The sequence below is a fragment of the Vulpes lagopus genome, chromosome 6, assembly GCF_018345385.1.
Source record: "Vulpes lagopus strain Blue_001 chromosome 6, ASM1834538v1, whole genome shotgun sequence".
Lineage (NCBI taxonomy): Eukaryota > Metazoa > Chordata > Mammalia > Carnivora > Canidae > Vulpes > Vulpes lagopus.
This window is the reverse complement of record NC_054829.1, coordinates 109,291,909-109,315,208: the sequence shown is the minus strand read 5'-3', so window position 1 is coordinate 109,315,208 and position 23,300 is coordinate 109,291,909. Positions and strand designations below refer to the sequence as shown.

The 23,300-nt window shown below is 34.1% G+C and overlaps 1 protein-coding gene across 13 annotated transcripts in view; it reads left to right on the top strand.

The window, feature by feature from the left end:
• The window catches only part of CAMK2D (calcium/calmodulin dependent protein kinase II delta), a 305,194-nt gene that overhangs the window by 210,783 nt on the left and 71,111 nt on the right, over window positions 1-23,300 (top strand). For 10 of the 13 annotated variants that reach the window (XM_041758550.1, XM_041758545.1, XM_041758543.1 and 7 more), the window contains exons 5-7: window positions 3,709-3,774; window positions 6,825-6,897; window positions 17,713-17,815. In XM_041758550.1, coding sequence (XP_041614484.1) covers window positions 3,709-3,774; window positions 6,825-6,897; window positions 17,713-17,815 — 242 coding nt within the window. Of the gene's footprint in view, window positions 1-3,708; window positions 3,775-6,824; window positions 6,898-7,847; window positions 7,921-17,712; window positions 17,816-23,300 lie in introns of all 13 variants that reach the window. The other 3 variants (XM_041758553.1, XM_041758555.1, XM_041758554.1) reach the window with 1 other exon arrangement.

Sequence of the window (23,300 nt, the reverse complement as noted above, 5' to 3'; positions counted from 1 at the left end):
TTCCTGGCCCTCCCTGTTTTGGTGAGATTACCTCCCCACTGTGAGTTAGCTGGGCCCTCCTTTTGATTCCTGTTTTCCAATTTAGCTACATCTTGAGATTCCTGGATTTCCCCCCACCACCTTGGTCACTATATCATTGCTAATTTGGGGGTTAATATGGCACCATTTTGATCTTCCAAAGCCCAATTTTGGACTCTATTGTCTGCTTAGCTTCATAGTCAAGGCTATAATCCTCCTGAAATTTTATAAATATTTTATTCAATATGAAACTAGTTTCAACCATTTCTGAATAAATCATAAATATATAGACTAGGAAGAAAAGAACAATTCATTCTTCTAGATAACACAGAATGAATCAACATCCCTATAAATAATGATAATGGCAGCAAAAGTATTTATCTTTTTGATATGTAAAGTTTCATCTTTTCTTGATTCTAGGATTATCTTATTTTTCCCTGGAAGCCCTAATGTTCTAGAGATTCATAAATGATAATTAATGCTTCAAAAAAAATTAATGCTTCAAATATATAACTGATATGCCTCATATCATAGCAGAACTCCAGCATTAATTTATTCACAAAAGCTCTACTTAGTTAATTAGCAGTTTATTCATGAGACGGATTTAATTTGACTTTGTATGAAATTTTATATAACACACTAAAATTTTTTAAAAATCTCTAATAACTACTGCTTAATTTTTTGCCCCATTAAACAATGATGTCAGTATGAAAATGTATTCAAGTTAGAAAATTCATTAGTTTATCTTCAAGGCAGCATGTTCTAGTAGCTCCATTTTTTCCTTCCCAGGCATTTATTATACACATAACAGAAAAGATAAAATGGTTTCATTTGCACAAGGATATTTTTAAATAATGAGAAGAATGAATGTTAGAAAATGAGAAAGAGTGCTGTTACAAATACTTAGCATTAAACCCTGCACACCTTAAATTTCTTTAACAGCTAGAATAGTTCATTGAAAATTACCAGAATGCTAGGCACCAAGAGTTTTTAATATTTTTCTTTAAATACAAGCACCTTAAGAAATAAAACCTATTGCCATATAGAGCCAAATTTTAATGTTTTCTTTTCCCTTTTTAAGTTTATATGAAGTCCACAGTTGGAGCAAATGGACAGCATGATTTTCTGATTTGATTAATTCACATAATCATTACTTCAGTACTTCCTAATTGATCAAATACTGTGCGTTAGATGCTATGGTAGCAAAGATCAGTAAATCATGATTCCAGTGATGTAAGACATGACAGTTCACTTGGAATATATAGTATACTTAAGGAGCTACTATACACAGCAATTTCATTAATGGCAATAAGCTTTTATTCTCAGCAATAAGCTTTTTAATCAATACTTGTTAAACACTTTACAAACCACACTTGTGTGTAATACAGATTTTTCTGGGTACCTATGAGCAAAAACAAAGATAAATATATATATATCATGTTTACCTTAGTTATATTCATTCAAAGGAAGAAACCCCACGAAACTGTTATTACCATTATAGAGATATAATGGGTTTGTTGGAAGTACTTTCTAATATTTAATTATTTTGTATTATAATTTATCTAGGGTACCTTATTTGATTGCATTATTATTATAATTCTAACTGGGAAAAAAAGCTTGCTGAGCTATTAAATGAAATTACATATACATGTAACCACGATTTTTCAGAACAGGCCCATATGAAGCTTTAAATAATTTTAGGTGCACATTTTATATGTAAAGACTGAAAATAATGACTCCATCATTAAAGGTCTTATAAATACCTAGGATGCTATGAAGAAGAGTCAGAGTTGCATAAACTTTCAGATACATTAAGTTTTTAGTATTCCCTCTTATCCTTTAGGAAAGGAAAATACAAAAGAGACTAATAACTGGACATTTCTGGAACATGTTATCATTTGATGTTTCAGAACTTATTAAATAAAGCAAATGAAAAAAAATTAAAAAGCTATCTTAAGAGTAATTTTATCTTCCGTTCCATAGTGAACATACACCAAGCTTTATACTTTCACCCAGTGCTTTTTCAAATGACTCATGCTTTCTAAACTTCTGGAAGGATTGACAGCGTAATTATTAGAATGGCTACATTGTGTGCTGATTGAGAGCAGGGGCTGTGGAATGGATGGCCCACCTGTACTACTTAAGTCTTTGTAATCTTTGGCAAGTTGCTTCTCTGTGCCTCCATTTTTCTCATCAATAAACTGAGCTAGTGTTAAAACTCATCTCATACAATAATTGCAAGGATTTATGAGTTAATATAATGCTTAGCACACTGTGTAGCACATGGTAAGCAAATGTTAACTATTACGAGGTTAAGTTCCAAAGCTGAAATTTCCTTTTAAAATCAAACCATAGCATAATAGAGAAAGAAATGGCTGATAAATACATGGAAAAAAAATGGTTCACTTTGCTAATAATCAAAAAATATTAACAGGCAATAACTTTTTTCCAACTTTTTTAACTGAAAAAACTGTGGGTACCTTCTCAATATTGGGGTACAACTGTTGTGGAAGGTAGTTTGCCCTGTCCTCATACACACAAACATATATTTCTGCTTATTACTTATTTTAAACAGGGAAGATACTTCTAACATGAAATAGTGCCCATGACTTAAAGTGAAATGAAAAACACAATTAACCTAATAATTTGTATATATTGTATGATTCTACTTTTTGAGACAAAAAATATATGACTTTGTGTTTGCAGGGGGACCAAGTATGTTTAAAGATACATAGAAAGTTGAAAGGATATGCATAAAGTTAAAATTATTTTATTCCAGAGAGTGGAATTACGGTTAACAGATAAGAGCATATTTGGTATACTTCCATATTTTGCTAAAAAGAAATGTTAAATACACGTATTGAGGGGGATTCCTAAGGCAAAGAATCACTGGTTAGGAAATTCTAGCCCCAAAACCTGGAGAAGAAATGAATCCCAAAGATAATTATATCTACTTATATAGAGAGCCTTGAAAGCCCTGGTTTTAATGTACTTTATAGAGTAACTAAATCCAGTTGCTGAGTTGTAGGAAAGTCTTCACTTAAGATGGAAGACAGATAAGGTTTCTTAGGTGGCAAGGGATCAATCCTGCCTTCTTAAGGACATTGCCAAAAGCCCTAAGACTGTGTTCACTGGCAAATACATGATCATAAAAGAAATTGGGGTGTTTTACAAGGAAAATCTAGCTAGCACTCAGCCCAAAAACTATATATATTTTGGAAGGCCACCTCTAGCCCATAAAGTCATGTTTATTGCAGTTTAAAAAACAGAGAGATACAACCTGAAAATACATACTCTAGGCTTTGATAGTAATCATCTTCTCTTATTGTTCAGAAAATGTTTCTAAACTGTTCCATACACTTCATCAGACCTTAGTTAATATTTGAAGAATTAAAATGAAAAGTTGCATAGAGATTATTTTGTGTAAGAGATACCACTGAATATATTTATGTTATACAGAAAATTGTGTCCTCAGGATCTAGCAATACAAAGACATGTAGAAAAGAGGAAATGTTTAGAGTTAACATTAGATTGTTATGAAAACTGTAAGTCCTGTAATGTTTTACAATATTTTGTTTTGGTAGTTTTCAAAGTAATCTGAAAACAAAAATTCTGCATGAACATGTTGCAAATCTATTGATGCATAATTTTTTTTCTTGTTTAATGTCAACATATTGTTTGTCTTTACAGAGTTACTGGAGGTGAACTCTTTGAAGACATAGTGGCAAGAGAGTATTACAGTGAAGCAGATGCCAGGTAAGTGACTTGCCCAGGGGCAAGATATAAGACTCAACATTCAAATGACACTGTTCAGTATATCTCTTTACAAATGCATCATAAAGCTTATTATTTATGAGACTCTCATAATACCATCTTGGATGACTTCTCATGATGAGTCCATCTTAGCTATTTCTCTCTCTTACGGATTTCCAGGATAATTGTTTAGGAGAGAAAAAAAAAAAACCTAGAATCTGGTCTACACTTTGTTATTATCTAACATCTATAGTTAGTTTTTTTAAAAAAATTAAAAAATATGTACTCAACTTGGAATGACTTCTGCTAAAGAAATATACTTTTCTAGCAAAGTTAAGAGATCAAAGATTCAGATCTTCTGGTCTCTAGATCCTAAGCTGCTCCTTATGGTAGCTACTAATAACGCATGGCTATTTTAATTTCAGTTAATTAAAATTAAATAAAAATTTAGTTTCTCAGTTGTACTAGCTACATTTTGAATACTTACTGGCTATAAGTGACTAGTAACTATCAATTGGACATAACAGTTATAGAACATTTCCATTATCACAGAAAGATTCACTGAACAGCCCACTCTAATCAGAGATCATAAAAAGAAACAGACTACAAAAGCCCCAGTGGTATCCTTAAAGCATTATTAGCTATTTCACTCTGGAAATTCCAGGATAGCTTTTGGAACCTTCATGTAAAAAATATTGATTCAGATGTATCAGAGCGTTCAAAAGGATTTCTCAGTCTTGTTAATTGATATCATCTTTAGAGAAGTTAACAGTGGCTATACTTTTTTTCTCATTCGAAACTTCCTAGTCTGCACAAAGGCAACCTTTTTGGAATGAAGTGACATTAGTTTACTTGCCTAGATACTATTTAGATGTATCATGTTAGTTTTCCTTGGCATTTCTTTATACATATTCAGTAGTTGGCACTTGTTTTGAAAGATCTAGCCTTGGGTAATTGACTCATTATTAACAATGTAAATGAGATCTTATGAAAATTCAGTTACTTATTGTCTGCCCCCATTATCTAATGCTCTCAGAGCTTCCTGAAGCTTGCTAATCCCACTGTAGCCTGCACTCAGCAGATAGTCAGCTGATAGCAGGTTCCCTCCCCATCCCTTCAAAGTAGCACATGCATACACAGGCTCGCTTGCAAATCTCTAATTAATCTTCTTGGTTTAATGCCAGTTTATGACAGTCTGTGAATCTTATCTGTACATGACTACACTCTAATTTTTTAATGGAATTTTTACTGCCAAAGTCAAATAGAAACTTCCGTGTCATTTATACTCTTATAAGTGAATCATCCCCCAATTCTTATGTTAGGGCCCTGAAAAGGGACTTTAGAGCAGCCTTGCGAGAAGCTATTTGCCCATTTGCCTAGACAGGGTAATAATTTTAATCAGGTAGTTCACTAGTTAGGGAATTACATTTATTTTGCTTTTTAAAGTTATGTTAAGTCATTATGTTTGAAAAGTATTGTTTGAAATTAAAATAGAAACTGTTTTCAATATTGAAGAGCCGTACAGATAACAGAAAAGACCCTATAGGTTGGATCATTTTATATGCACATTTATTATTGTTTTGGAATTTGGTACAAGTTCTTTTTTAGGGTAGGTCCCATACAAAATCAAGGAGAAGGAACATTTTTTTCCCCAAGGATGAACTTAAAGAAAAAGGCTTCTTACTAGTCCTCAAGAACTAAAGAATTGAATCCATTCTCACTAGTAAAAAATGATGTTCATTTAATATGAATTATTGTATGCTTTACTATGTATTATTCATTAAGCCTAATGACTTATATCTGTGGTTTGAGAAGAGAAAGTGAAATATTTCTAAAAAGTAGTACAAAGTGAAGAAAAGTCATAGGATTTAAAAAATAATTACCAACATCCAAGTAAGCTATTTGGTCAAAAAGCAACTAATGTTTGGCTCTTTTAGTGGGACTCTTTATAGAGTTAGACCTGAGAAATCCATAACCTTGATCATTTTTTACATTCACATTGTAGTAAATCAGATGGTGATTACTTTTTATAATTCAGGAATTTACTGAGTAATATTATTTTGTAATTAAATGGCTGAAAATAACCTTATTAAAATGTTAATAAATGTAGCTCAGCACATAACCTGCATTTGAATCACACAGTAAATTTGAACAAAATATGTCAGTGTGGTCTATATTATATCAGATGACAACTCATGGGAACCTACAGGTGCCAATCAATGATTTATCCCTTCTAATCTAATTAGCAGTCTGTTTGACATCAGTGAGCCTTTTAAGAATAGTATAAATTGTGTTTTTTGACATAATAATAAAAAATTTTCCTTTAGTGAGGTGTATAGAAACATATCAACATTACTAGTGTTCAGGGGATTTTAGAATTTGTTTTTTTGTAAGTTCCTAGCCCTTCTCTAGAGTATGCCTATCCTGAAAAAGGGTTTATTTTATGTGATGGGTTTACTTGAAATTCCCCCTCTGTATTGGAGACTTGCATTAGTTTTCCTCTTACTATATTATACAAGAAGCACCATTTCTAAGTCAAAATGATAAATGTGTCCCTCCATTTTTCTAACCCTTGTTTCACCTGCCACTTCATCTGTGTTTACCCTCTTGTTTCAACACCTATGTTTAATTGTGACCTCAGATTTTAAACAGTTTAGATGTGTATGAGAAATAACCATAAATTTTATATTGGCTGAAAAATTTTCCCAGAACATTATGGGAATATTTATAAATTTTTCTTCTTGAATATGGAAATTTTGGCTTCTGTATACAAGTGATTTAATTTGTATACTTGCAATGGAAAAAAAGCACAGCTCAAATTGTTTTGTCTGAATATGTCACAAACTGTATGTTGGATGTCATTTTCGTTAGAACCTGAATTAGCTTTATTCAGCATTATTAAATTCCAGTGTAAAGCTAAAAAAATGTTGTGAAAAAATATAATTTTTGTTTGTTTGTTTGTTTCGTTTTTAACTTTCATTTTATTTTGTATTCAATGTGATTATGTACCTTTAAAATGTTCTCCCTTCCATTCTGCCCTTGTATCTTTACAGTCATTGTATACAGCAGATTCTAGAAAGTGTAAATCATTGTCACCTAAATGGCATAGTTCACAGGGACCTGAAGGTCAGTATATGGAGTCCATAAATCTGAATCAAAGGAGTTTTTTTTTTTTTTTGGTTTTATTTCTGGGGAAAGGGCAGAGGGTGGGTGTTTAAAATGGTTCCCTTGCCTTTCCCAATTTTTCCCTAAAATGAATACATGATGAAATGATAATGCATGATGCCTCTTTCAGTTTGCTCATCTACAGGCTAAATATACATCATAGCAAAAAGAGAGGGTCAATATTGAAAACACAACCTATTAAGTTTCCAAGCAATAAACTACCAGAGGCGGTTTGGGGGCAGGCTTTCCTGAAATGTCCAGCATTTGCCTGGAGACGAACTTGGCCTGTGATGTATGTCCGCCTGTAGATTTAAACACCACTTCTGTTCTGAGACCATGGGTTGCTGTAGCAAAACAACTGGTTACACATTGCTCCATTTGAGTCTGATGAACCCTCAGGCAAGAGATAATAATTGCCAGCTAAATTAAAGCACAAGAAGTTAATGATTTATCAAAAATTCATTATGTATCCTAATTTAACCTTAATGATGTCTTGACTGCTAATGTGACAGCTTTGGAATGATACTAGAAAAATGGGAGGGATTGGGAAAACAGTTTTTTCTATGTGGGGTGAAGGTGGACCACAACAGCTATAAAAATTTTATTTGCATTCCAATTCTTTTCCCATAAGAATTTATAACTAGGAAAGGAACTACTGAATTAAAATATTTTTAAGATGATTTTTTTCCCTAAGATCAAGTGGATCTACATTTTTGCTCACATCTGGCAAGATCCTGATTGCTCTGAGGTAGTAGTCACTCTGTTTGAGCAATATGTTTACATTACTGAAGGTGGTAAAATACAACCCCAGTTGTCTGCTGGTTTTGCACTTTAACCCAGTCTCTCTGAGGGTATACAGACAGTGAGTGTAAGCTTGGAACTAACACACGCCCCCTGGTGTTTGCATGCAGTCATTGCATTCAGCAGATCCTGGAGGCTGTGCTACACTGCCATCAGATGGGCGTAGTCCATCGGGACCTGAAGGTGAGTAATGCCCTTGGAGAAGATAAACCACCACACAATTCCTAATGACTGTTCAGCTGCAATTATGCCTATAAAGGAAAAAATATGAGCCAGAAAGTTGTGTGGACTCATTCCAACATATTACTAAAACACTTTCCTTCACCACAGTCTCTCTTATTTCATCTTTTTCCTCATCCACGCTTGAAACTTACATAAATCCCATTTCATCCAGAGGAATAATGTCCTACCATTAACAATAAAGAGGCTACTTATGTTTCCTTCCTCGTAAGACTATAGCATTTAATGTGACACTGCATAGGACTGATGATCTTTTTCATTCTAAACCTGTTCTGTGGACATTGATCAAACATACTATTTTGGAGTCATATTGTGTATACCTAATATTATGTAAATAGTTGTGAATATTATAAAGAGAATAGTTATTAAATAGTTTTTAGCATTAAAGAACCTCTGTCTGAAGTCTCTTTCCCTTAACAGTAGTCCTAGGAATTCTGAGGATGTTGAGGCTTCCTGTTCTTTACATTCCTATGTATCAAGATACTAGTGCCTTTTAAAACAGGAAAAAAGTAAAATTTTATCATAAAATAATATTTATGTAACATATATTGGCTAATACTTTTAAGACTCCACTCAATTTCTGATATCACTGCAGATGAGAAGTGTTTAGATCATTTAGAAATTAAATAGTTCAGAAGGAGACTATTCTTTCATTCATTTTCTGACCCCTTCTCCCAAGATTCTAGCTTCACTTATGGAATTTCAGAGATCTAGTGAAGGCCTAGAAACTTAAATGAAACCACTGAGTGGGCAAAATAGCAAATGTGAGCACTATGTAGCTGTCATTCTTTGTTTCAAGCCTCATCCATATACAAGCATTAGTACAAAGGCAGCAAAATAATTTAGAATGTCTTCAGCTGTATATGTTCAGTGGGAGGACCTAGGGTGGTTTCTCATGTGTGGACTTCTCTAGTTGTGATAAATCTGTAGTTTCCATCATTTAGTATGCTCTAGTAGAATATATCTCTAAGGATTCACAACAAGTTATTTGAAGATGTGATTTATAAGCAAAGCATTGCCTTAGGTTTCTGGAATATTCCTCTGATTTCAGTTTGAGTCTTAGATCTTTAAATGTGAACCATAACCAAAGTTATGGTTAATGGCATTTTCTTTTCTTTTCTTTCCTTCCTTTCTTCTTTTTTTCCTTTTTTTTTTTTTTTTTTTTTGGAGAGCCAAGACGGGACTCTTTTACATCTGCTAACACTTTACCAAGTGTACCCATCATGATTAAGGAAAAACAATAGGTTCCTTTGAAAATTCATATCTTTGGCAGGCACCTCAAGAATTCCTTACCAGCCACAGAGAGAGAGAGAGAGAGAGAGAGACCAACCCTTTTTGTTAATTCTCAGAACTCACAGTACTACTTCCCTTTTTAAGTGAAAATACATGGTGGCACCTGGTGGTTCAGTGGTTGAGCATCTGCCTTTGGCTCAGGGCATGATCCTGGAGTGCTGGGATCAAGTCTTGCATTGGGCTCCCTGTAAGGAGCTTGCCTCTCCCTCTGCTTGTGTCTCTGCCTCTCTTTGTGTCTCTCATGAATAAATAAATACAATCTTAAAAAAAAAAAGAAAGTAAAAATATATGGGCATACGTATTTATTTATGCTATTTTATTACATATTCTATTTAATAAATTTACCATTGAAATATTTTGCTCCATACTATATAAGCATACTCTAAAAGCCAGGGATGAAAAATATGAATTCTCTTACATGATCTTCAAAATATATATTGTGGGGTCATGATGAGTTCAAACTCAGCTAAGTTCCTCAAAGACTAGAACTTTAATCAGAGATGGCAGTGGGCCTAGGATATGGGCTGAGAAGAAAACCTATTTTCTGACATATGAGCTAAATTGACTAATTAAAAACTCAGGCAGGTGACTTTTAGGGAGGCTTACTACCAAAAGAAATAACCTGCTGCCTCACCCATTAGATTCTTTCAAGGGATAAAAATATTTTTGTTCTCTATCCTTATTCTGATTTTAGGAGAGGATGGGGATGAACTTTGAGTAGAGCTTGTTAAGATTTTTATAATTCTCTTGGTTTCTCTCAAATTGCTGACTGGAATAGACTTGAGTCTAGTTTTTGGTGTATGTTTGAGTAGGCCATTTCATAACATACTAACAGAGTATGTTAGAGACAATTTACACACTCCCAGAGGGTGCTAAATCCCTGGCTTTGCGGTATGTTTCTTTATACCCACACATGTACTTTATTTGATAAGTATACTACTTATAATAGCATATTCACCAGTGTATTAAAATGAAAAAGATTGGTAAAATTTCTTATTACCAAGCTTTAAACAAAAATTTGCCCCTATTAAAAAAAATTTGCCCCTATTATTCTTAGGTCATATATTTAGTTTCATATCTTGATTCATACATTAATTTATATATAATACAAATGTTTGATGCACAGTTTAATTTATGCATATCAGTGAGAAAAACACAGAAAACATTATGTTCTTTATCATTATTAAATGTACCTACAAGCATATGAATGTTGTACAATTTGTAAGCCTCTGCTAGAACAATAGCTGTATAACTATACAATACCTACCTATAATACTGTATTACTTCACAGTCTCTAATATAGGACTTTATACCTAGTAAATACCTGTAGCATATACTTTCAATTTAGGAATGCAGGAAGTTCAATCAGAAGCACATTTATAATATAAAAGGCTTTACTGGGACACCTGGGTAGCTCAGCAGTTGAGTACCTGCCTTCGGCTCAGGGCATGATCCTGGAGTCCAGGGATCGAGTCCCACGTCGGGCTCCCTGTACGGAGCCTGCTTCTCCCTCTGCCTGTGTCTCTGCCTCTCTCTCTGTGTCTCTCATGAATAAATAAATAAAATCTTTAAAAAAATAAAAGGCGTTATTAAATAACATAGATTTTTGTGTATGTTAATTAATATTGAATAAAGAGGATAAGTATCACTCTTTGAGACAGTGATAGCTTTTAAGATCATTATTTGAGTAACTGCCACTCTTGGGAACTTATTAGGCAGTAGAATCCACCAGATGGAAAATTATAAGAACCTAGAGACAAGGCTGAGGCATAGCAGACAATTGGAGGATGTCCCAGAAACAAACAATAGGAGAAGGCTCCGTGTGGTGGAATATTAGCATTAAGGAAGCACATCAGTCACAACCAGACAGTATGTAGTGGATACACAAACCTTTCGTCTAAGGTGCATCCAGTGTCAGATCCAAGCAGTGTTAAGGAGTATCTAGCAGTGGTGACATAATTATAGTACTATAGTTCAGGAATATGACTCTTGTCTTTGGGAGGATTTGGATCAAGGCAGGACGTTAGTAATAAAAATGATTATAGATGCCGTTTATCAGGCAGTTACCATGTACCCTGTACTGTGTTATCATATGAATCTTAACAACAGCTTTATGAGGAAGGCACTTTGATCTCTCCCCCCCCCCCCCCCCCCCCGTTGCATGAGGAGAGATTTAGCAACCATGGATGAAAGTACTTACTCATGGTCGCTCAGCTAGTAAGTTATGATTTGTGTCCAAGCATTTTGGTTCCAGAGTCTGCATACTTAATTGCTAACCACTTCTCAATTCGTTAATTGGATAAATTGAAAACTTTATAGAGGCCAAAAATTAGGTCAAACAATGAGAAAGTAATTTTGCCAGCAACATTAAGAATTGGGAAACGGTTCTAAGTTTAGTGAGTCAAATGATTAAAATGATCCTGCTTATGGATCTTCCAGAGCTGTACAAAATCTGCATCATTAGGAAAGAGATTAAGTTTAAGTTATACTTAAGATATAATATGGAGTTGAGAGGCAACATATCTGCTATAGATTGGTGTCCAAAGTAAAAATTTCTTATTTAGGAAATCAGTAAAGTAGCATTGGTCACAGCCTTTGGAAAATGAGACATAGAAAAGAACGAAATTCATTTGCCACATTTGATTTAGGCCACATCAAGATAATCAGTCTGGACTGCCTAAAAATAGATTGTTTATAAAGAGTAAATTACTGTAACTCTGTTGAGTGCTTGTGAACTAATCATTGAAAATTCAGGTATAAAAAGAAAGGAACAAACATTCTTCAAACATAACTTGAGCACCTACTGAGGCACTGTCAGAGCTGCGACATAAATTACAGAGCAAAAGAAGCATAAACCTTGTGTGGACAAAATCCACAGGCCACTGAATTAAAGATCATTTTAAAATATGTATCAATGCAGTTCCTCCCAGAAATAAGGAAAGATGTTAGATGAATACTTCATCCAAAAATATATTAGGTGAAAGAGAGATTGCCTTAAAAAGTGACAACTCTTGAGGTCTTGGGAAATAGAGGATATCAAATCAGATGTGTTCTTTCATTTAACAGCCTGAAGAATACAATTTGTGTAAATCCAGTAACAGAAGTTAGTCAAAGAAGGCAGTACTGCTTTATCATATAATATATTTCACACAATATAGTAAGATTTCTTCAAGGTTCATCAGAAATGGTTACCAAACTACTTTATGAACAGCATCTAAATGAATAGGAAGCTTCATGCATACAATAATCTTTTAGTCACATACCAACACCTGTAAATTGCCTCAGCAGAGAATGCTGCTTTTTTTTAATTCTAACTCCAGAAAAACAATTTTTATTTAATGGAAAAGTCATTAGATCAATGGATGGTTATGAGAGAGAGGGAGGGAGAGAGGAATGGAAGGAAGAGGGCAGCAAGAGGGGAGGAGAATAGATTTTGATGGAGATGATAATTTTGGAGATGGAGGAGTTTAAAGACTATTTTAGAGGAATAAAATTTAATTTAAGATCAGAAAAGAAAAATTAATTTTCTAGGGGAATACAGCATGCATTCAGTAAATCCTCTTTAGTAGTACATAAATCAAATTGTGAATCTACACTTTGAATAATCATAAAATTGTGATTATTCCACTTCTCTCAGAAGTATGCTTAGATAAAAGTTTAAAGAACTATGTATAATGTATGTCTAGGTGTTTTAGACACAAACTATGTAAGTGATAAATTCCATAATCCATTGGTCATTATTGTGTTTGTTTATTGAACCTGACTGCTGTGTATCAGGCCTTAGAGAAACAGTAGGTAATTGTCAGTCCCACTGTGGTTGTACTCCACTCTGCTGATTTCAGTCTACCTGATACTATGTGCTAATAGTGTAGAAGTCAATTAAAAAAATAGTAATGGAGAACATATGATTCTTAAGAACTTACCCATATATGCATAGTGGTAGAAGTGATTCTTCCCAACCAGACTTACAGCACAGTGCATCAGCTGAGAACTCCCTGTGCTAAGTGCATAAATTCAAGTATTCATTCCATATAAAAATAAAAGCAAAAGTCACTTGTACTGTGTATACAGAAGAGCTTCTACCATGTGCACGAGGAGCTTGATATTCAAGCTTTTCAATCCATGCAAACTTTGACTTAGATTATTTCTAGGAGCTTCGTTCACACGTTCTTTGGCAAAGGAAAAGTTACTAAAAACACACCAAAGCACAGAATGCTTAACTTTATGTTGAAAAAATTAATACTCTCCAATAAAAGAAATCTAAAAAGATAATTTCAACTCTTAAAAAGTAATATCCAAATAAACTTAAGAATTAATTAATAGGAATAAAATGAATAACTAGCTATTTTATGATATTCAAGAAGAAAAAACTATAAAGTAAAACACATGATTTCACTACACATAAAAATTTGTAATGTTTGAGTTTTGTTGGCTAGATGATCACATATGTACATGGATAAATCTGTGATATGACGAATGCTGAAGATGATCGTCACCTTTGCCAAATCAGTTACTTAATAAAGATCACACTCAGAATTCTCATGTGTTTGTGAGACTTTTGAGAAGATTGAAACTATGGCTTGTGTTTCATAAGTTTCCCCTCTTGTTTGATTTGGATATGGGTAATAAATACTTTTAAGTATTTCATATTCTTTTGCAACCATCTACTGAGTGAACTATCTTTGAAAATGACCCATTTTTATGCCATTGGATGAGTTTCCTCAGTATCACATCTTTAAAAGAAGAAATCAAGAGATCTGGCTTCAAAATCCTCCATCTTTTCTGGATCTCCCTACTTCATTTGGAGATTGAGGGGTTTGAGTTATTTTATCTCCCAAGTCAGTCCCAGTCCCTAAAAGTGACCCAGCAAGTTGCCTAGGTACTTTGAGATATGTGAGCAGACTCAAGAAAATCTCAAATCACAATGAAAGATGTTGCCATTGCATCCATATGGAAGTACAGAACAAAACTTGCCAACAGTTGCTGCTCATTACAGCTGATATGCTATAAATGGTTGTTGACACTAAGACCAGATGTCATGGAAAATCCTGCATCATTAGAAAGCAATTGGGTGGGGAAGGAACCTGTGTGTGAGAATGTCAGTAGAATCTATTTAAAAGCCAACCTAAAAAGTGATTCATTATAGGAATTTAGAGATAATCTCAATACATAAAGATTAGCATAATAAACTGAGTTAAATTTAAGAATATAGACATCCCTCAAGTTATGAACATTCATTGTGAATATTCTGTGTCGTGCACATAGACATGGCCAGCTGCACTGGAGTGTAATAATCACTAATGTGTATATTGTTCCATACAGAGTACAGAGCTCTTATGATAAAATCCAGTGAGATTTTATACTTTTATGTATACTGTGATGAAATACATGTTTATTTGAGAGATGAAGGAACTAATTAGCTCCAAGAGTCTATGAGTTACCCATAGACAATAACAGTTAATAACAGTCAGTCCCAGGACATAAACCTATCTCTCCATCTTTTTCCTAGAGCATTGTGTTGCCAATTTCTCTCATGTTCAGCTGTACACTGGAAGAGCATTGTTTCTGATTTTACCTTTCTCATTTGCTTTAGAAAATCAAAATACTTGAATAGTAGCAGATAATAGCGGTGGTCCTTTTTAAGGAAGCAGCCACTAATTAGCTGAAAGATTCTACTATTTCAGCTTTTGTTAAATACAATCACAAATTATCTTCTTTTCTATAGGTGTTCAAAATTTGAACTAACCTACATGCCAATGAGCTTTCATAGTGCAACACAAATTTAAGTTGGATACTATATAAGTGGTAAAATATAATAGGATAATTCAAATTTTGAATATATTCCAAAGGGTCGTATATAAATCAAATTTGTGTGCTATTTCTAATGTTTCCTTGCAGCTGGCCATTAGAAACAATCTTATGATGAAACATTTTATGAAGCAAATAATCCTTTAATAAAGTCAGTAAACATCTTAATTTTTCAGTTTACATTCCATAATTCTATATTTTAGGTTTGCTTAAAAATATGTACAAACATGAAGCCATTTTAGTGCTGCTAATTTTTAAATCTACACAATAACCTTGAAAGAACCCTGCCTTTTCCTGTACATAACTGCAGCTGAACAGTCTTCATGGGTATAAGGTAAAACACTGATCCAGAGGGATTATTTCCCTGGATGACTCACAAGGCCCCATAGAGAGGTCTTCTAGGTCATCTCTAGGTATGAATATTTGTCCCAGTCATTCAGAGGCCATGCATGATAAAACTCTAAGGTGTTACATTTCTTTTGAATTGGCAGATACTTGGTGTGTAAGGGCATAATGCACACAGCACTGTGCAGAAACTTATTTGATCTAGTGATAAGAATAAAAACACATTAAATATTTTAAAAGTTTATTCACTGCTGGCACTGGCATTTGCTCAACAAACTTCAGTACCACTTGATTTAAAAGACCTAAAATGATTGACTTCTAAAGGGATTGGAACTCTTTCCTTGAATGAATCTGTGGTTGACAAAATAGGACAGATGTGTGTTAGCAGAGATCTCAGATATCTCAGTGCTTTTGAATGTGAAGGTTACAAAGAATTAAACTATTGATTACAGTTCGAGTGGTTTTTTTCCAAGTCATTTATTTCATAAATTAATAGCTTCAAATCACTTTGTGATTAAATTAGAAAACGCATGAATGTAGTAGGCTACAAATTTTAGTTGTGAGAATAAAATGTCAAGTATTAGTAACAATATGGTTAGGTACTGTATTACATTACTAGATAACTAGAGTTCCAAGTAATTTTGAATGTTAAGCTTTTACTAAAAGTTATTTCAACATGGAGATCTTTCATATTCTTGAGACATCTTCATCCCAGTGTCCAAATTATCATGTACTTAGTGTTGAGATAATTTAAAAACCCTATCAGCCCTAAGAAATTACAAAGTTTTCCTTACAGTTACCAATTGTCATAATAGTGATGAATCTGATGGCAGTGAACAGCAATAGCCTGAAGAAGTATGGTACTTGATTAAAACTTACTTGCCTATACTCTTATTTCTTATAGACTTAACCTAATTTTTTCAAGTTCTGGTTATGAGTCTTTGCTAATTGCATGGCTGGCTTAATTAATAAATTAAATATTGGTTTAGGCTGTGTTTATGCAAGGTCAAAACAACCAACAGAATTGCTTAATTCAGTAAGAAAAAAGTAGCTATTTCATGCCAAAAAATATTGAATTAGTTTGCCAACACATAAGCAGAACCAATTTGAATGACCTGAATATTTAAATTTCCAGACAATTGTTTTGGCACTTGTAGATTCCATTATTTCCCAACTTTTTTCAGTCTGAGGCACACCTCTAAATTTGCTGGGGTTTACCCAATGGAAGAAGATGTTGAACTACTCTCCCATATATGAATGTACCAATCCAGCTATATACCAGATACCAGATACCTGGGGATGGTAGACTTCACTGTATGTATTAATCAGCCTCCTCTTTCTGATGGTCTTCTCCCTTAATTAAGGCTAAAATTCACAGAGGTGGATCAGGGAAATTCAAGACTTGGCTCTGGTGCCTATTTTCAAAGTTCCAGTGTGTCTCGATGGCCTGGTTGGGAAACAGTGATATAAACACAGCCTTATTCCAAGACTGAATTGTCAGTCCTTGAATAATGATAAATAACCAAGAAAATAAAAATGTATCTTTCTTATAGTATTCCAAGATATGAGAACAAATGTATAAGGAATGCTTTGAATCACACTTTGTAGGCATATAAATTATGTTTTTAAAAACTGGCTTATAAGGAAAAAAGCTAACTATAACATTTGGCAAATAGTAGTACAGTCTTACTGCCTTTAAGAATAAACAGATTCTTAAAGACAGCAATTATTACATAATTCAGAATAAGACTCCAAAATTTGTACAGAAATTGTTTGGAAACATTGAGAAATCAAAATCACTACATTTGGGTCCAAACTCTTGAAGTCAACTAGGATTTAATTTGCACAGTTTCATTTGCCAAATGTCTGTAGATTGGTCCAACTCTTGTTATCATTTTGCCAAGTTTCCTTCTGCTGAAAATGTCTGTGCTCTATTAGGCTTCTAAGTCAATGTCCATGGCCAAGTCTGGACCTCACCAGCCCTTGGAAGCATGTGAGCAGGTCAAGACAGGTGCTTCCGTTCATTTGATCTCTCCCCAAGTGTATTCTTTCTTCTGCCCAGTATCTCTCCAATACTTTTATGCATCTGTCTGAAGCCTGTACACATGATAATTTGTAATCATTTTTCTAACCATATTTTCCCTGGGATTTAGGAATGACAGTCTCCAGGAGAGAGGACAGTGCATGACTTTCCCCCCCGCCCCCCAATCTTACAAAATGTTGTTAGTTTTGAGTAGTCTCTTAAAATAGGTTCTCACTTCAGTCTCTATTTTTTCTTTCTAAATAAAGCCTGAGAATTTGCTTTTAGCTAGCAAATCCAAGGGAGCAGCTGTGAAACTGGCAGACTTTGGCTTAGCCATAGAAGTTCAAGGAGACCAGCAGGCGTGGTTTGGTGAGTAGGGCCTCTCTCTACTTCATGCTGTTCATTCTCTTCTGACTGATCATAACCCACTTCCCAGCCAAAATAAGACAGAAATGTTCCTTCTAACAACAACCTGACTAAACTGAAGATATTAGACCTTTATAGGCACTTAATTTTACTGATATTAAAAGGTATAAATTATCTAGAAATAATTTAAGAGAAAATATTAATACAAGAGTAGTAATATGTAAACTTTTCCTTAAAAAATGAGTGAGAAAATAGATCTTATACTAAGAATTAATAGGGAGGTTTGCAATGTTAGAAGATCACTTTTTATTTGGGAGAAAAGTGATTGTTTACATAGAACCTTACCTGATGCCAAAAACTGCTGTGTAAATAGTAGATACTCAGGAAATATAATATTTCCACATATTTTGTGGTTAACAAATTAAAGTTTTAAAAATATAATAGTGTTTATATGTGTGTGTTCATCTTAATTATCTTCTATTTCTTCAAACTGCTGGTTTCTGCTCTAAAATTCTGATAATTTTGAAATTTCTGTTTGATGAAATTTCTGTTTCTTTACAATGAAGGAAAAAATTAACTCTAAGTTTAAATTAGAGCATTTCTAACCAGGCTTGTGTATTGTCTCAGTATTTATCCTGTTAGGTTATTTTATTCACTGGTTTTGTGTGTGTGTTTGCCTCTGTTTTTGCCATTTCCCAGGACTGACCCATTTTTCTTCGTGTAATCTCCCAAAATATAACCTCTCCTCAAGCCTCGATCTTACTTCTTTTCTGACTTTCAGTGTATTGAGGTTAGATTGTTTTTTAAATGCTCTTTGTTTCTGATTGCTTTTCTTGTGAACAACAACCGCAAATAGAAAAAGCACCCAAAATATAATTACTCATTTCATTTTATATGCAAAGACTTTCTTTGTTTGCCTAAATTTAAGGTGTGCACAGAGTCCCCAGGGTTCACCATTGTCCCTAATCTGTCCCAGCTAGTAAATGAGCCTGGATGATGTGACAGCCTTCTCTCATCTTGTCTATAGGCAGCTTAATTTAGGACCTCATTTTTTGCTTCCTGTCCTATCTCAGTAGTATCTTACTGTTGACCTTGTCCATGATTCCTCCTAAGCTTAATACCACTGTTTACATTAAGTCTCTCTTAATGAATTTAGTATCTCCAAACTTGGCATTTGGTTTGTCATATTTTGACATATGAGTAAGCTTGTTCATATTAATTACAAACTGAAAGAAGTTAGGGCTTAGAATAAGTACTGTAAATTGGAGGTTCAGAGGCATCTTTGTATCCTGGGTAAGAGCACGGTTGACAGAGATAAAGAGTATATGGTGACTTGGAGTTGGAGTCCCCCAGAAAGTAACAGGCTATCACAGAGATGGGCAGAGTAATTAAAGGGGGTGCTTAAATTAAGCAGGAGGTCTGCCCCTCAAGATGCTGACAATGACTATTTACTGTGCAATGTGGGAGCATCTTAACAGAGGCACATGTGAAGGTGCTCTGGAACACAAGAGAAGTATGAAATTCTGCCTCTGGGGAAAGTTTTGGTGATTGGGATAGTGCTTGTTTCCCTAATGGGTAAATGAGAGTTTGTTCACTAACATGTAAGGAGATGAAGGCCAGACAGAAGGATCAGCACATGCAAAATCTCAGAGGCGTGAAACTTGTTTCTATTTAAGGAATAACAAGAAGTTTGATATAGCTAAAGTATAAAGTATACTGGGATGAATGGTAGATAATTAGGTGGGAAAGGATTTTGTGTGCTTTGGAAGGATTTGGCTTTTATCCTAGAAGTTTCAAGAATCCTGTGAAAAATTTTAAGTAGGGAAGGACATAATTAGGTTTATGTTATATAATGATTTTGTGGGTAACAATGTGGAGAGTGTGTTAAGGATACTTACTCTCAAGTCAGGGAACCAGTTAGGCTAATACAGTAGTTCAAATTATGCATGATGACAGCTTGAGCCAAGGAGTACAAGAGCAAGCAAATTCCAGATAACTTGCAGAACAGACAGTGACTCTGAGCTCTAAGGAGGTCTGTGTAGAAGAAATCAAAGACCCAGAGTTTGAACTCTAGTCACATCTAGTCTCATCTGCTTCACAAGATTCAGGGTATGAAGCAGGACACTAAAACAGGGACTTAGGCTAGGAATATAATTGCCAGAACTGGGTGTAAGGTGATGATAGGATGTTAGGAACAAGACAAGCTTTGCAGCTAATGCTGCAAATTAACATCGGCAACTTGGCTTCATACTTAGAAGACTGATATAATTGAGCACCTTAAATCTCCCCTGTTTTTGAGCTCTGTGTTTTATCTCCTGTTTTAGATCATAAGCTGTTTGAGGGTAGGATTGTGTGTAGTAGAAAAAAATTCTGCTTTTTGAATTAGAATACCCAAGCTCATATCCTGGGTCTGATTCTTAATAGATATATAGTATTGGGCAAGTCACTTTAACTCTGTGAGTACATGTCCTCTTTGTAAGCAGTGATAATAAACACTTGTAAGCAGTGATAATAAACACTTCTTCGCAAGACCATTATGAATCCATAGGTATCCCCTGGGCTACGAAAGATGTTGAATACGTTTCCAAAACCATCTTGGCATGAAGCACAATGTCACAGTTCTTTGCCTGTTCAGTGAAACTTGTTGAGCAAATCAATCAGTAAAAAACCCAATATCAAATTAGTGAAAGCAATAGCATTTACATAAAAGTGTACACACATTTCAAATTGTGATCATTTATTTCTAAAAGTGATCTGATTCCAGAGAAAGAATGACAGATTGGAATAAAATCCCCATTTCTTTTTCAGTGTGATATTATAACCCTTATGTTCTTACTAAGATCCCTATTAGAATAATGATTTTTAGGAGGTGCATTAGAAGTCTTAAGAAAATTCATCATTTCAAAAGATGTAGAAAAAACAGTTTATAAGCTCAAGAGAATGCACAAGTTTTTCTTTTTCTTTTTCTTCTTTAGCTTCTTTTCAGCTTATTCTGTACAAGTGAATCCTCATGGTAACCCACCCGAGGAAAAGGAGGCATGTGGTATACTATATATCTTCTGGGTGTACTACCAGATATATCACAGATTTTAAAGTAAATGCCTGTTTTAGTATAAATGACTTGGTTTGATTTTTATTCAGTATTATCTACCATAATAGTCTCATGTATTTGACTGATTATTTTTTAATTTAAATTAAAGTTAGTGGGGATCCCTGGGTGGCTCAGTGGTTTGGCGCCTGTCTTTGGCCCAGGGCACAATCCTGGAGTCCTGGGATCGAGTCCCACATCGGGCTCCCTGCATGGAGCCTGCTTCTCCCTCCGCCTGTGTCTCTGCCTCTCTCTCTGTGTCTCTCATGAATAAATAATAAATCTTTAAAATATTAAAGTTAGTTAACATATAGTATATTATTAGTTTCAGGGGTAGAGTTAAGTGATTCATCAATTGCATGTAACACCCAGTGCTCAATTACATCAAGTGCCCTCCTTAAGGCCCATTCCCCTTGACTGATTAATTTTATCTTTTAAAATGTATTATCAGTGATAGGGAGGGGAACCTTTTTATTTTTAATAAAATAAGTTATTTTAATTTTAAGACAAGAGCAGAACTCTTTTTTCATTTTGTGTAATGCCAGAATTTCAGGCTTTTGCTCAATTTTATTATAATAAATATAAGAGGTCTACTACAAATAAGAAAAATAAAACTACACAAAGCTTATAGAAGCTGTTTATTGTGTTTTTAATTCTCATTTGTAAGTTTTAATGTTTCTTTTTCTCATGATAATTTTGTCTGTCTTCCTAGCCCTGTTCTATTTGATTACTAGCCAAAAAGCTAGAAGTAACACCCTGTATCATTACACTTGTTTTAAGATGGCTAGAAAATTTACCAAAGAGAAATATCCAAATATAGCCCATTTCTCCTGTGGGATTAGAAGTGCTATTTGCAGTATATTTCTAGTTCCTTTTTGCTGCTAGGAAAAAAGAATAACCACTACCATCTTGCTTCATAGAAAAATTGTTTTGCTTGATTAATACTATGTCTCTTTTTAAAAATAATGAGGGTTTCATGATTTCACTATTGGATATTTACCCCAAAGATGCAGAGGTAGTGAAATGATGGGACACCTGCACCTCAGTGTTCACAACAGCAATGCCCACAATAGCCAAACTGTGGAAGGAGCCATGATGTCCTTTGACAGATGAATGGATAAAGAAGGTGTGATATACACACACACGCTCACACACACAGACACACACACACTCACTCACAGAATATTACTCAGCCATCAGAAAGAATGAATACCTATCATTTTCTTCGATATGGATGAAACTGGAGGGTATTATGCTGAGTGAAGTAAGTCAGAGAAAGACAATTATCATATAGTTTCACTCATATGTGGAATATAAGAAATAGTGAAAGGGTCCATAAGGGAAGGGGGGAAGCTGAGTGGGGAAAAATTAAAGAGAAAGACAAACCATAAGAGACTCCTAACTCTGGAAAACAAACAAAGAGTTTCAGAAGGGGAGGTGGATGGGAGGTTGGGGTAACTGGATGGAGGGCACATGATGAGATGAGCACTGAGTGTTATATGTTGACAAATTGAATTTAAATAAAATATAAAAAAATATTGGTGTTTTTAAAATGCAATGAATATCCATTATAATTATTTGGATTCCCAACAGTAAGTAATTATGTTTTGATTTTGGTCTGTTCTGATATTCCTTTTGGTTTTTCAGATTAAGAATCATGTACTACCTCTAGAGAAGGCAAGCTCTCATAATTTCCCTGCTAATAGCATATATCATGATAAATGAGATTCTTATGAGTAATCTCCTGCTAAAAAAGGCTTTTCCTGTCTTACCCTAAGTATTTTGGTATTCATGAGAACACATTGCACAGTACACAGTTCCTTTATGTTTATATATTTAAAATATGCTTCAGTAGTCTTAATACTAAGGACCCCACTGACGCTCAAATGATAATTATATTAAATAAGAATGAACATGATGGTATTTTCTTAACTTTTTAGTCTCCAGAAAAGGTTTGTAATAATTTACATTTAAAATTATCTTTTCATTTCTTAGTCACTTAATGAATTCTTCTTTATCTTTATTCCTAGATGAAGTATCATTAATATTTCCTCCTCTAGGAAATATATTATTCTAAGAAATTTAATACCTATATTTAAAGTTTACTAATTCTAGGTAGGAGGTTATAGATTGTATATAAAAGGGTGGTAGAAATTCAGAGTGAGGAAGGACCACTGAGAATTGTAGTTAGCTAAGGAGATCTCTAAGATGGAAATAATTTAGAGTCCACTCTCTGTTAAAGAAAAGGTAAAAGTAGAAATTGAGGTTTTAAGGAACAAAAAATAACATCAATGGCAAGAATGAGAAATTTGTTTCAAGAGACCTTAAAAAGATTAATAAGGTCAAATGCTCAAGAGTAGAAAGAAATCATGTTGGTTGAATGAAGGGAAACCAGGTAAT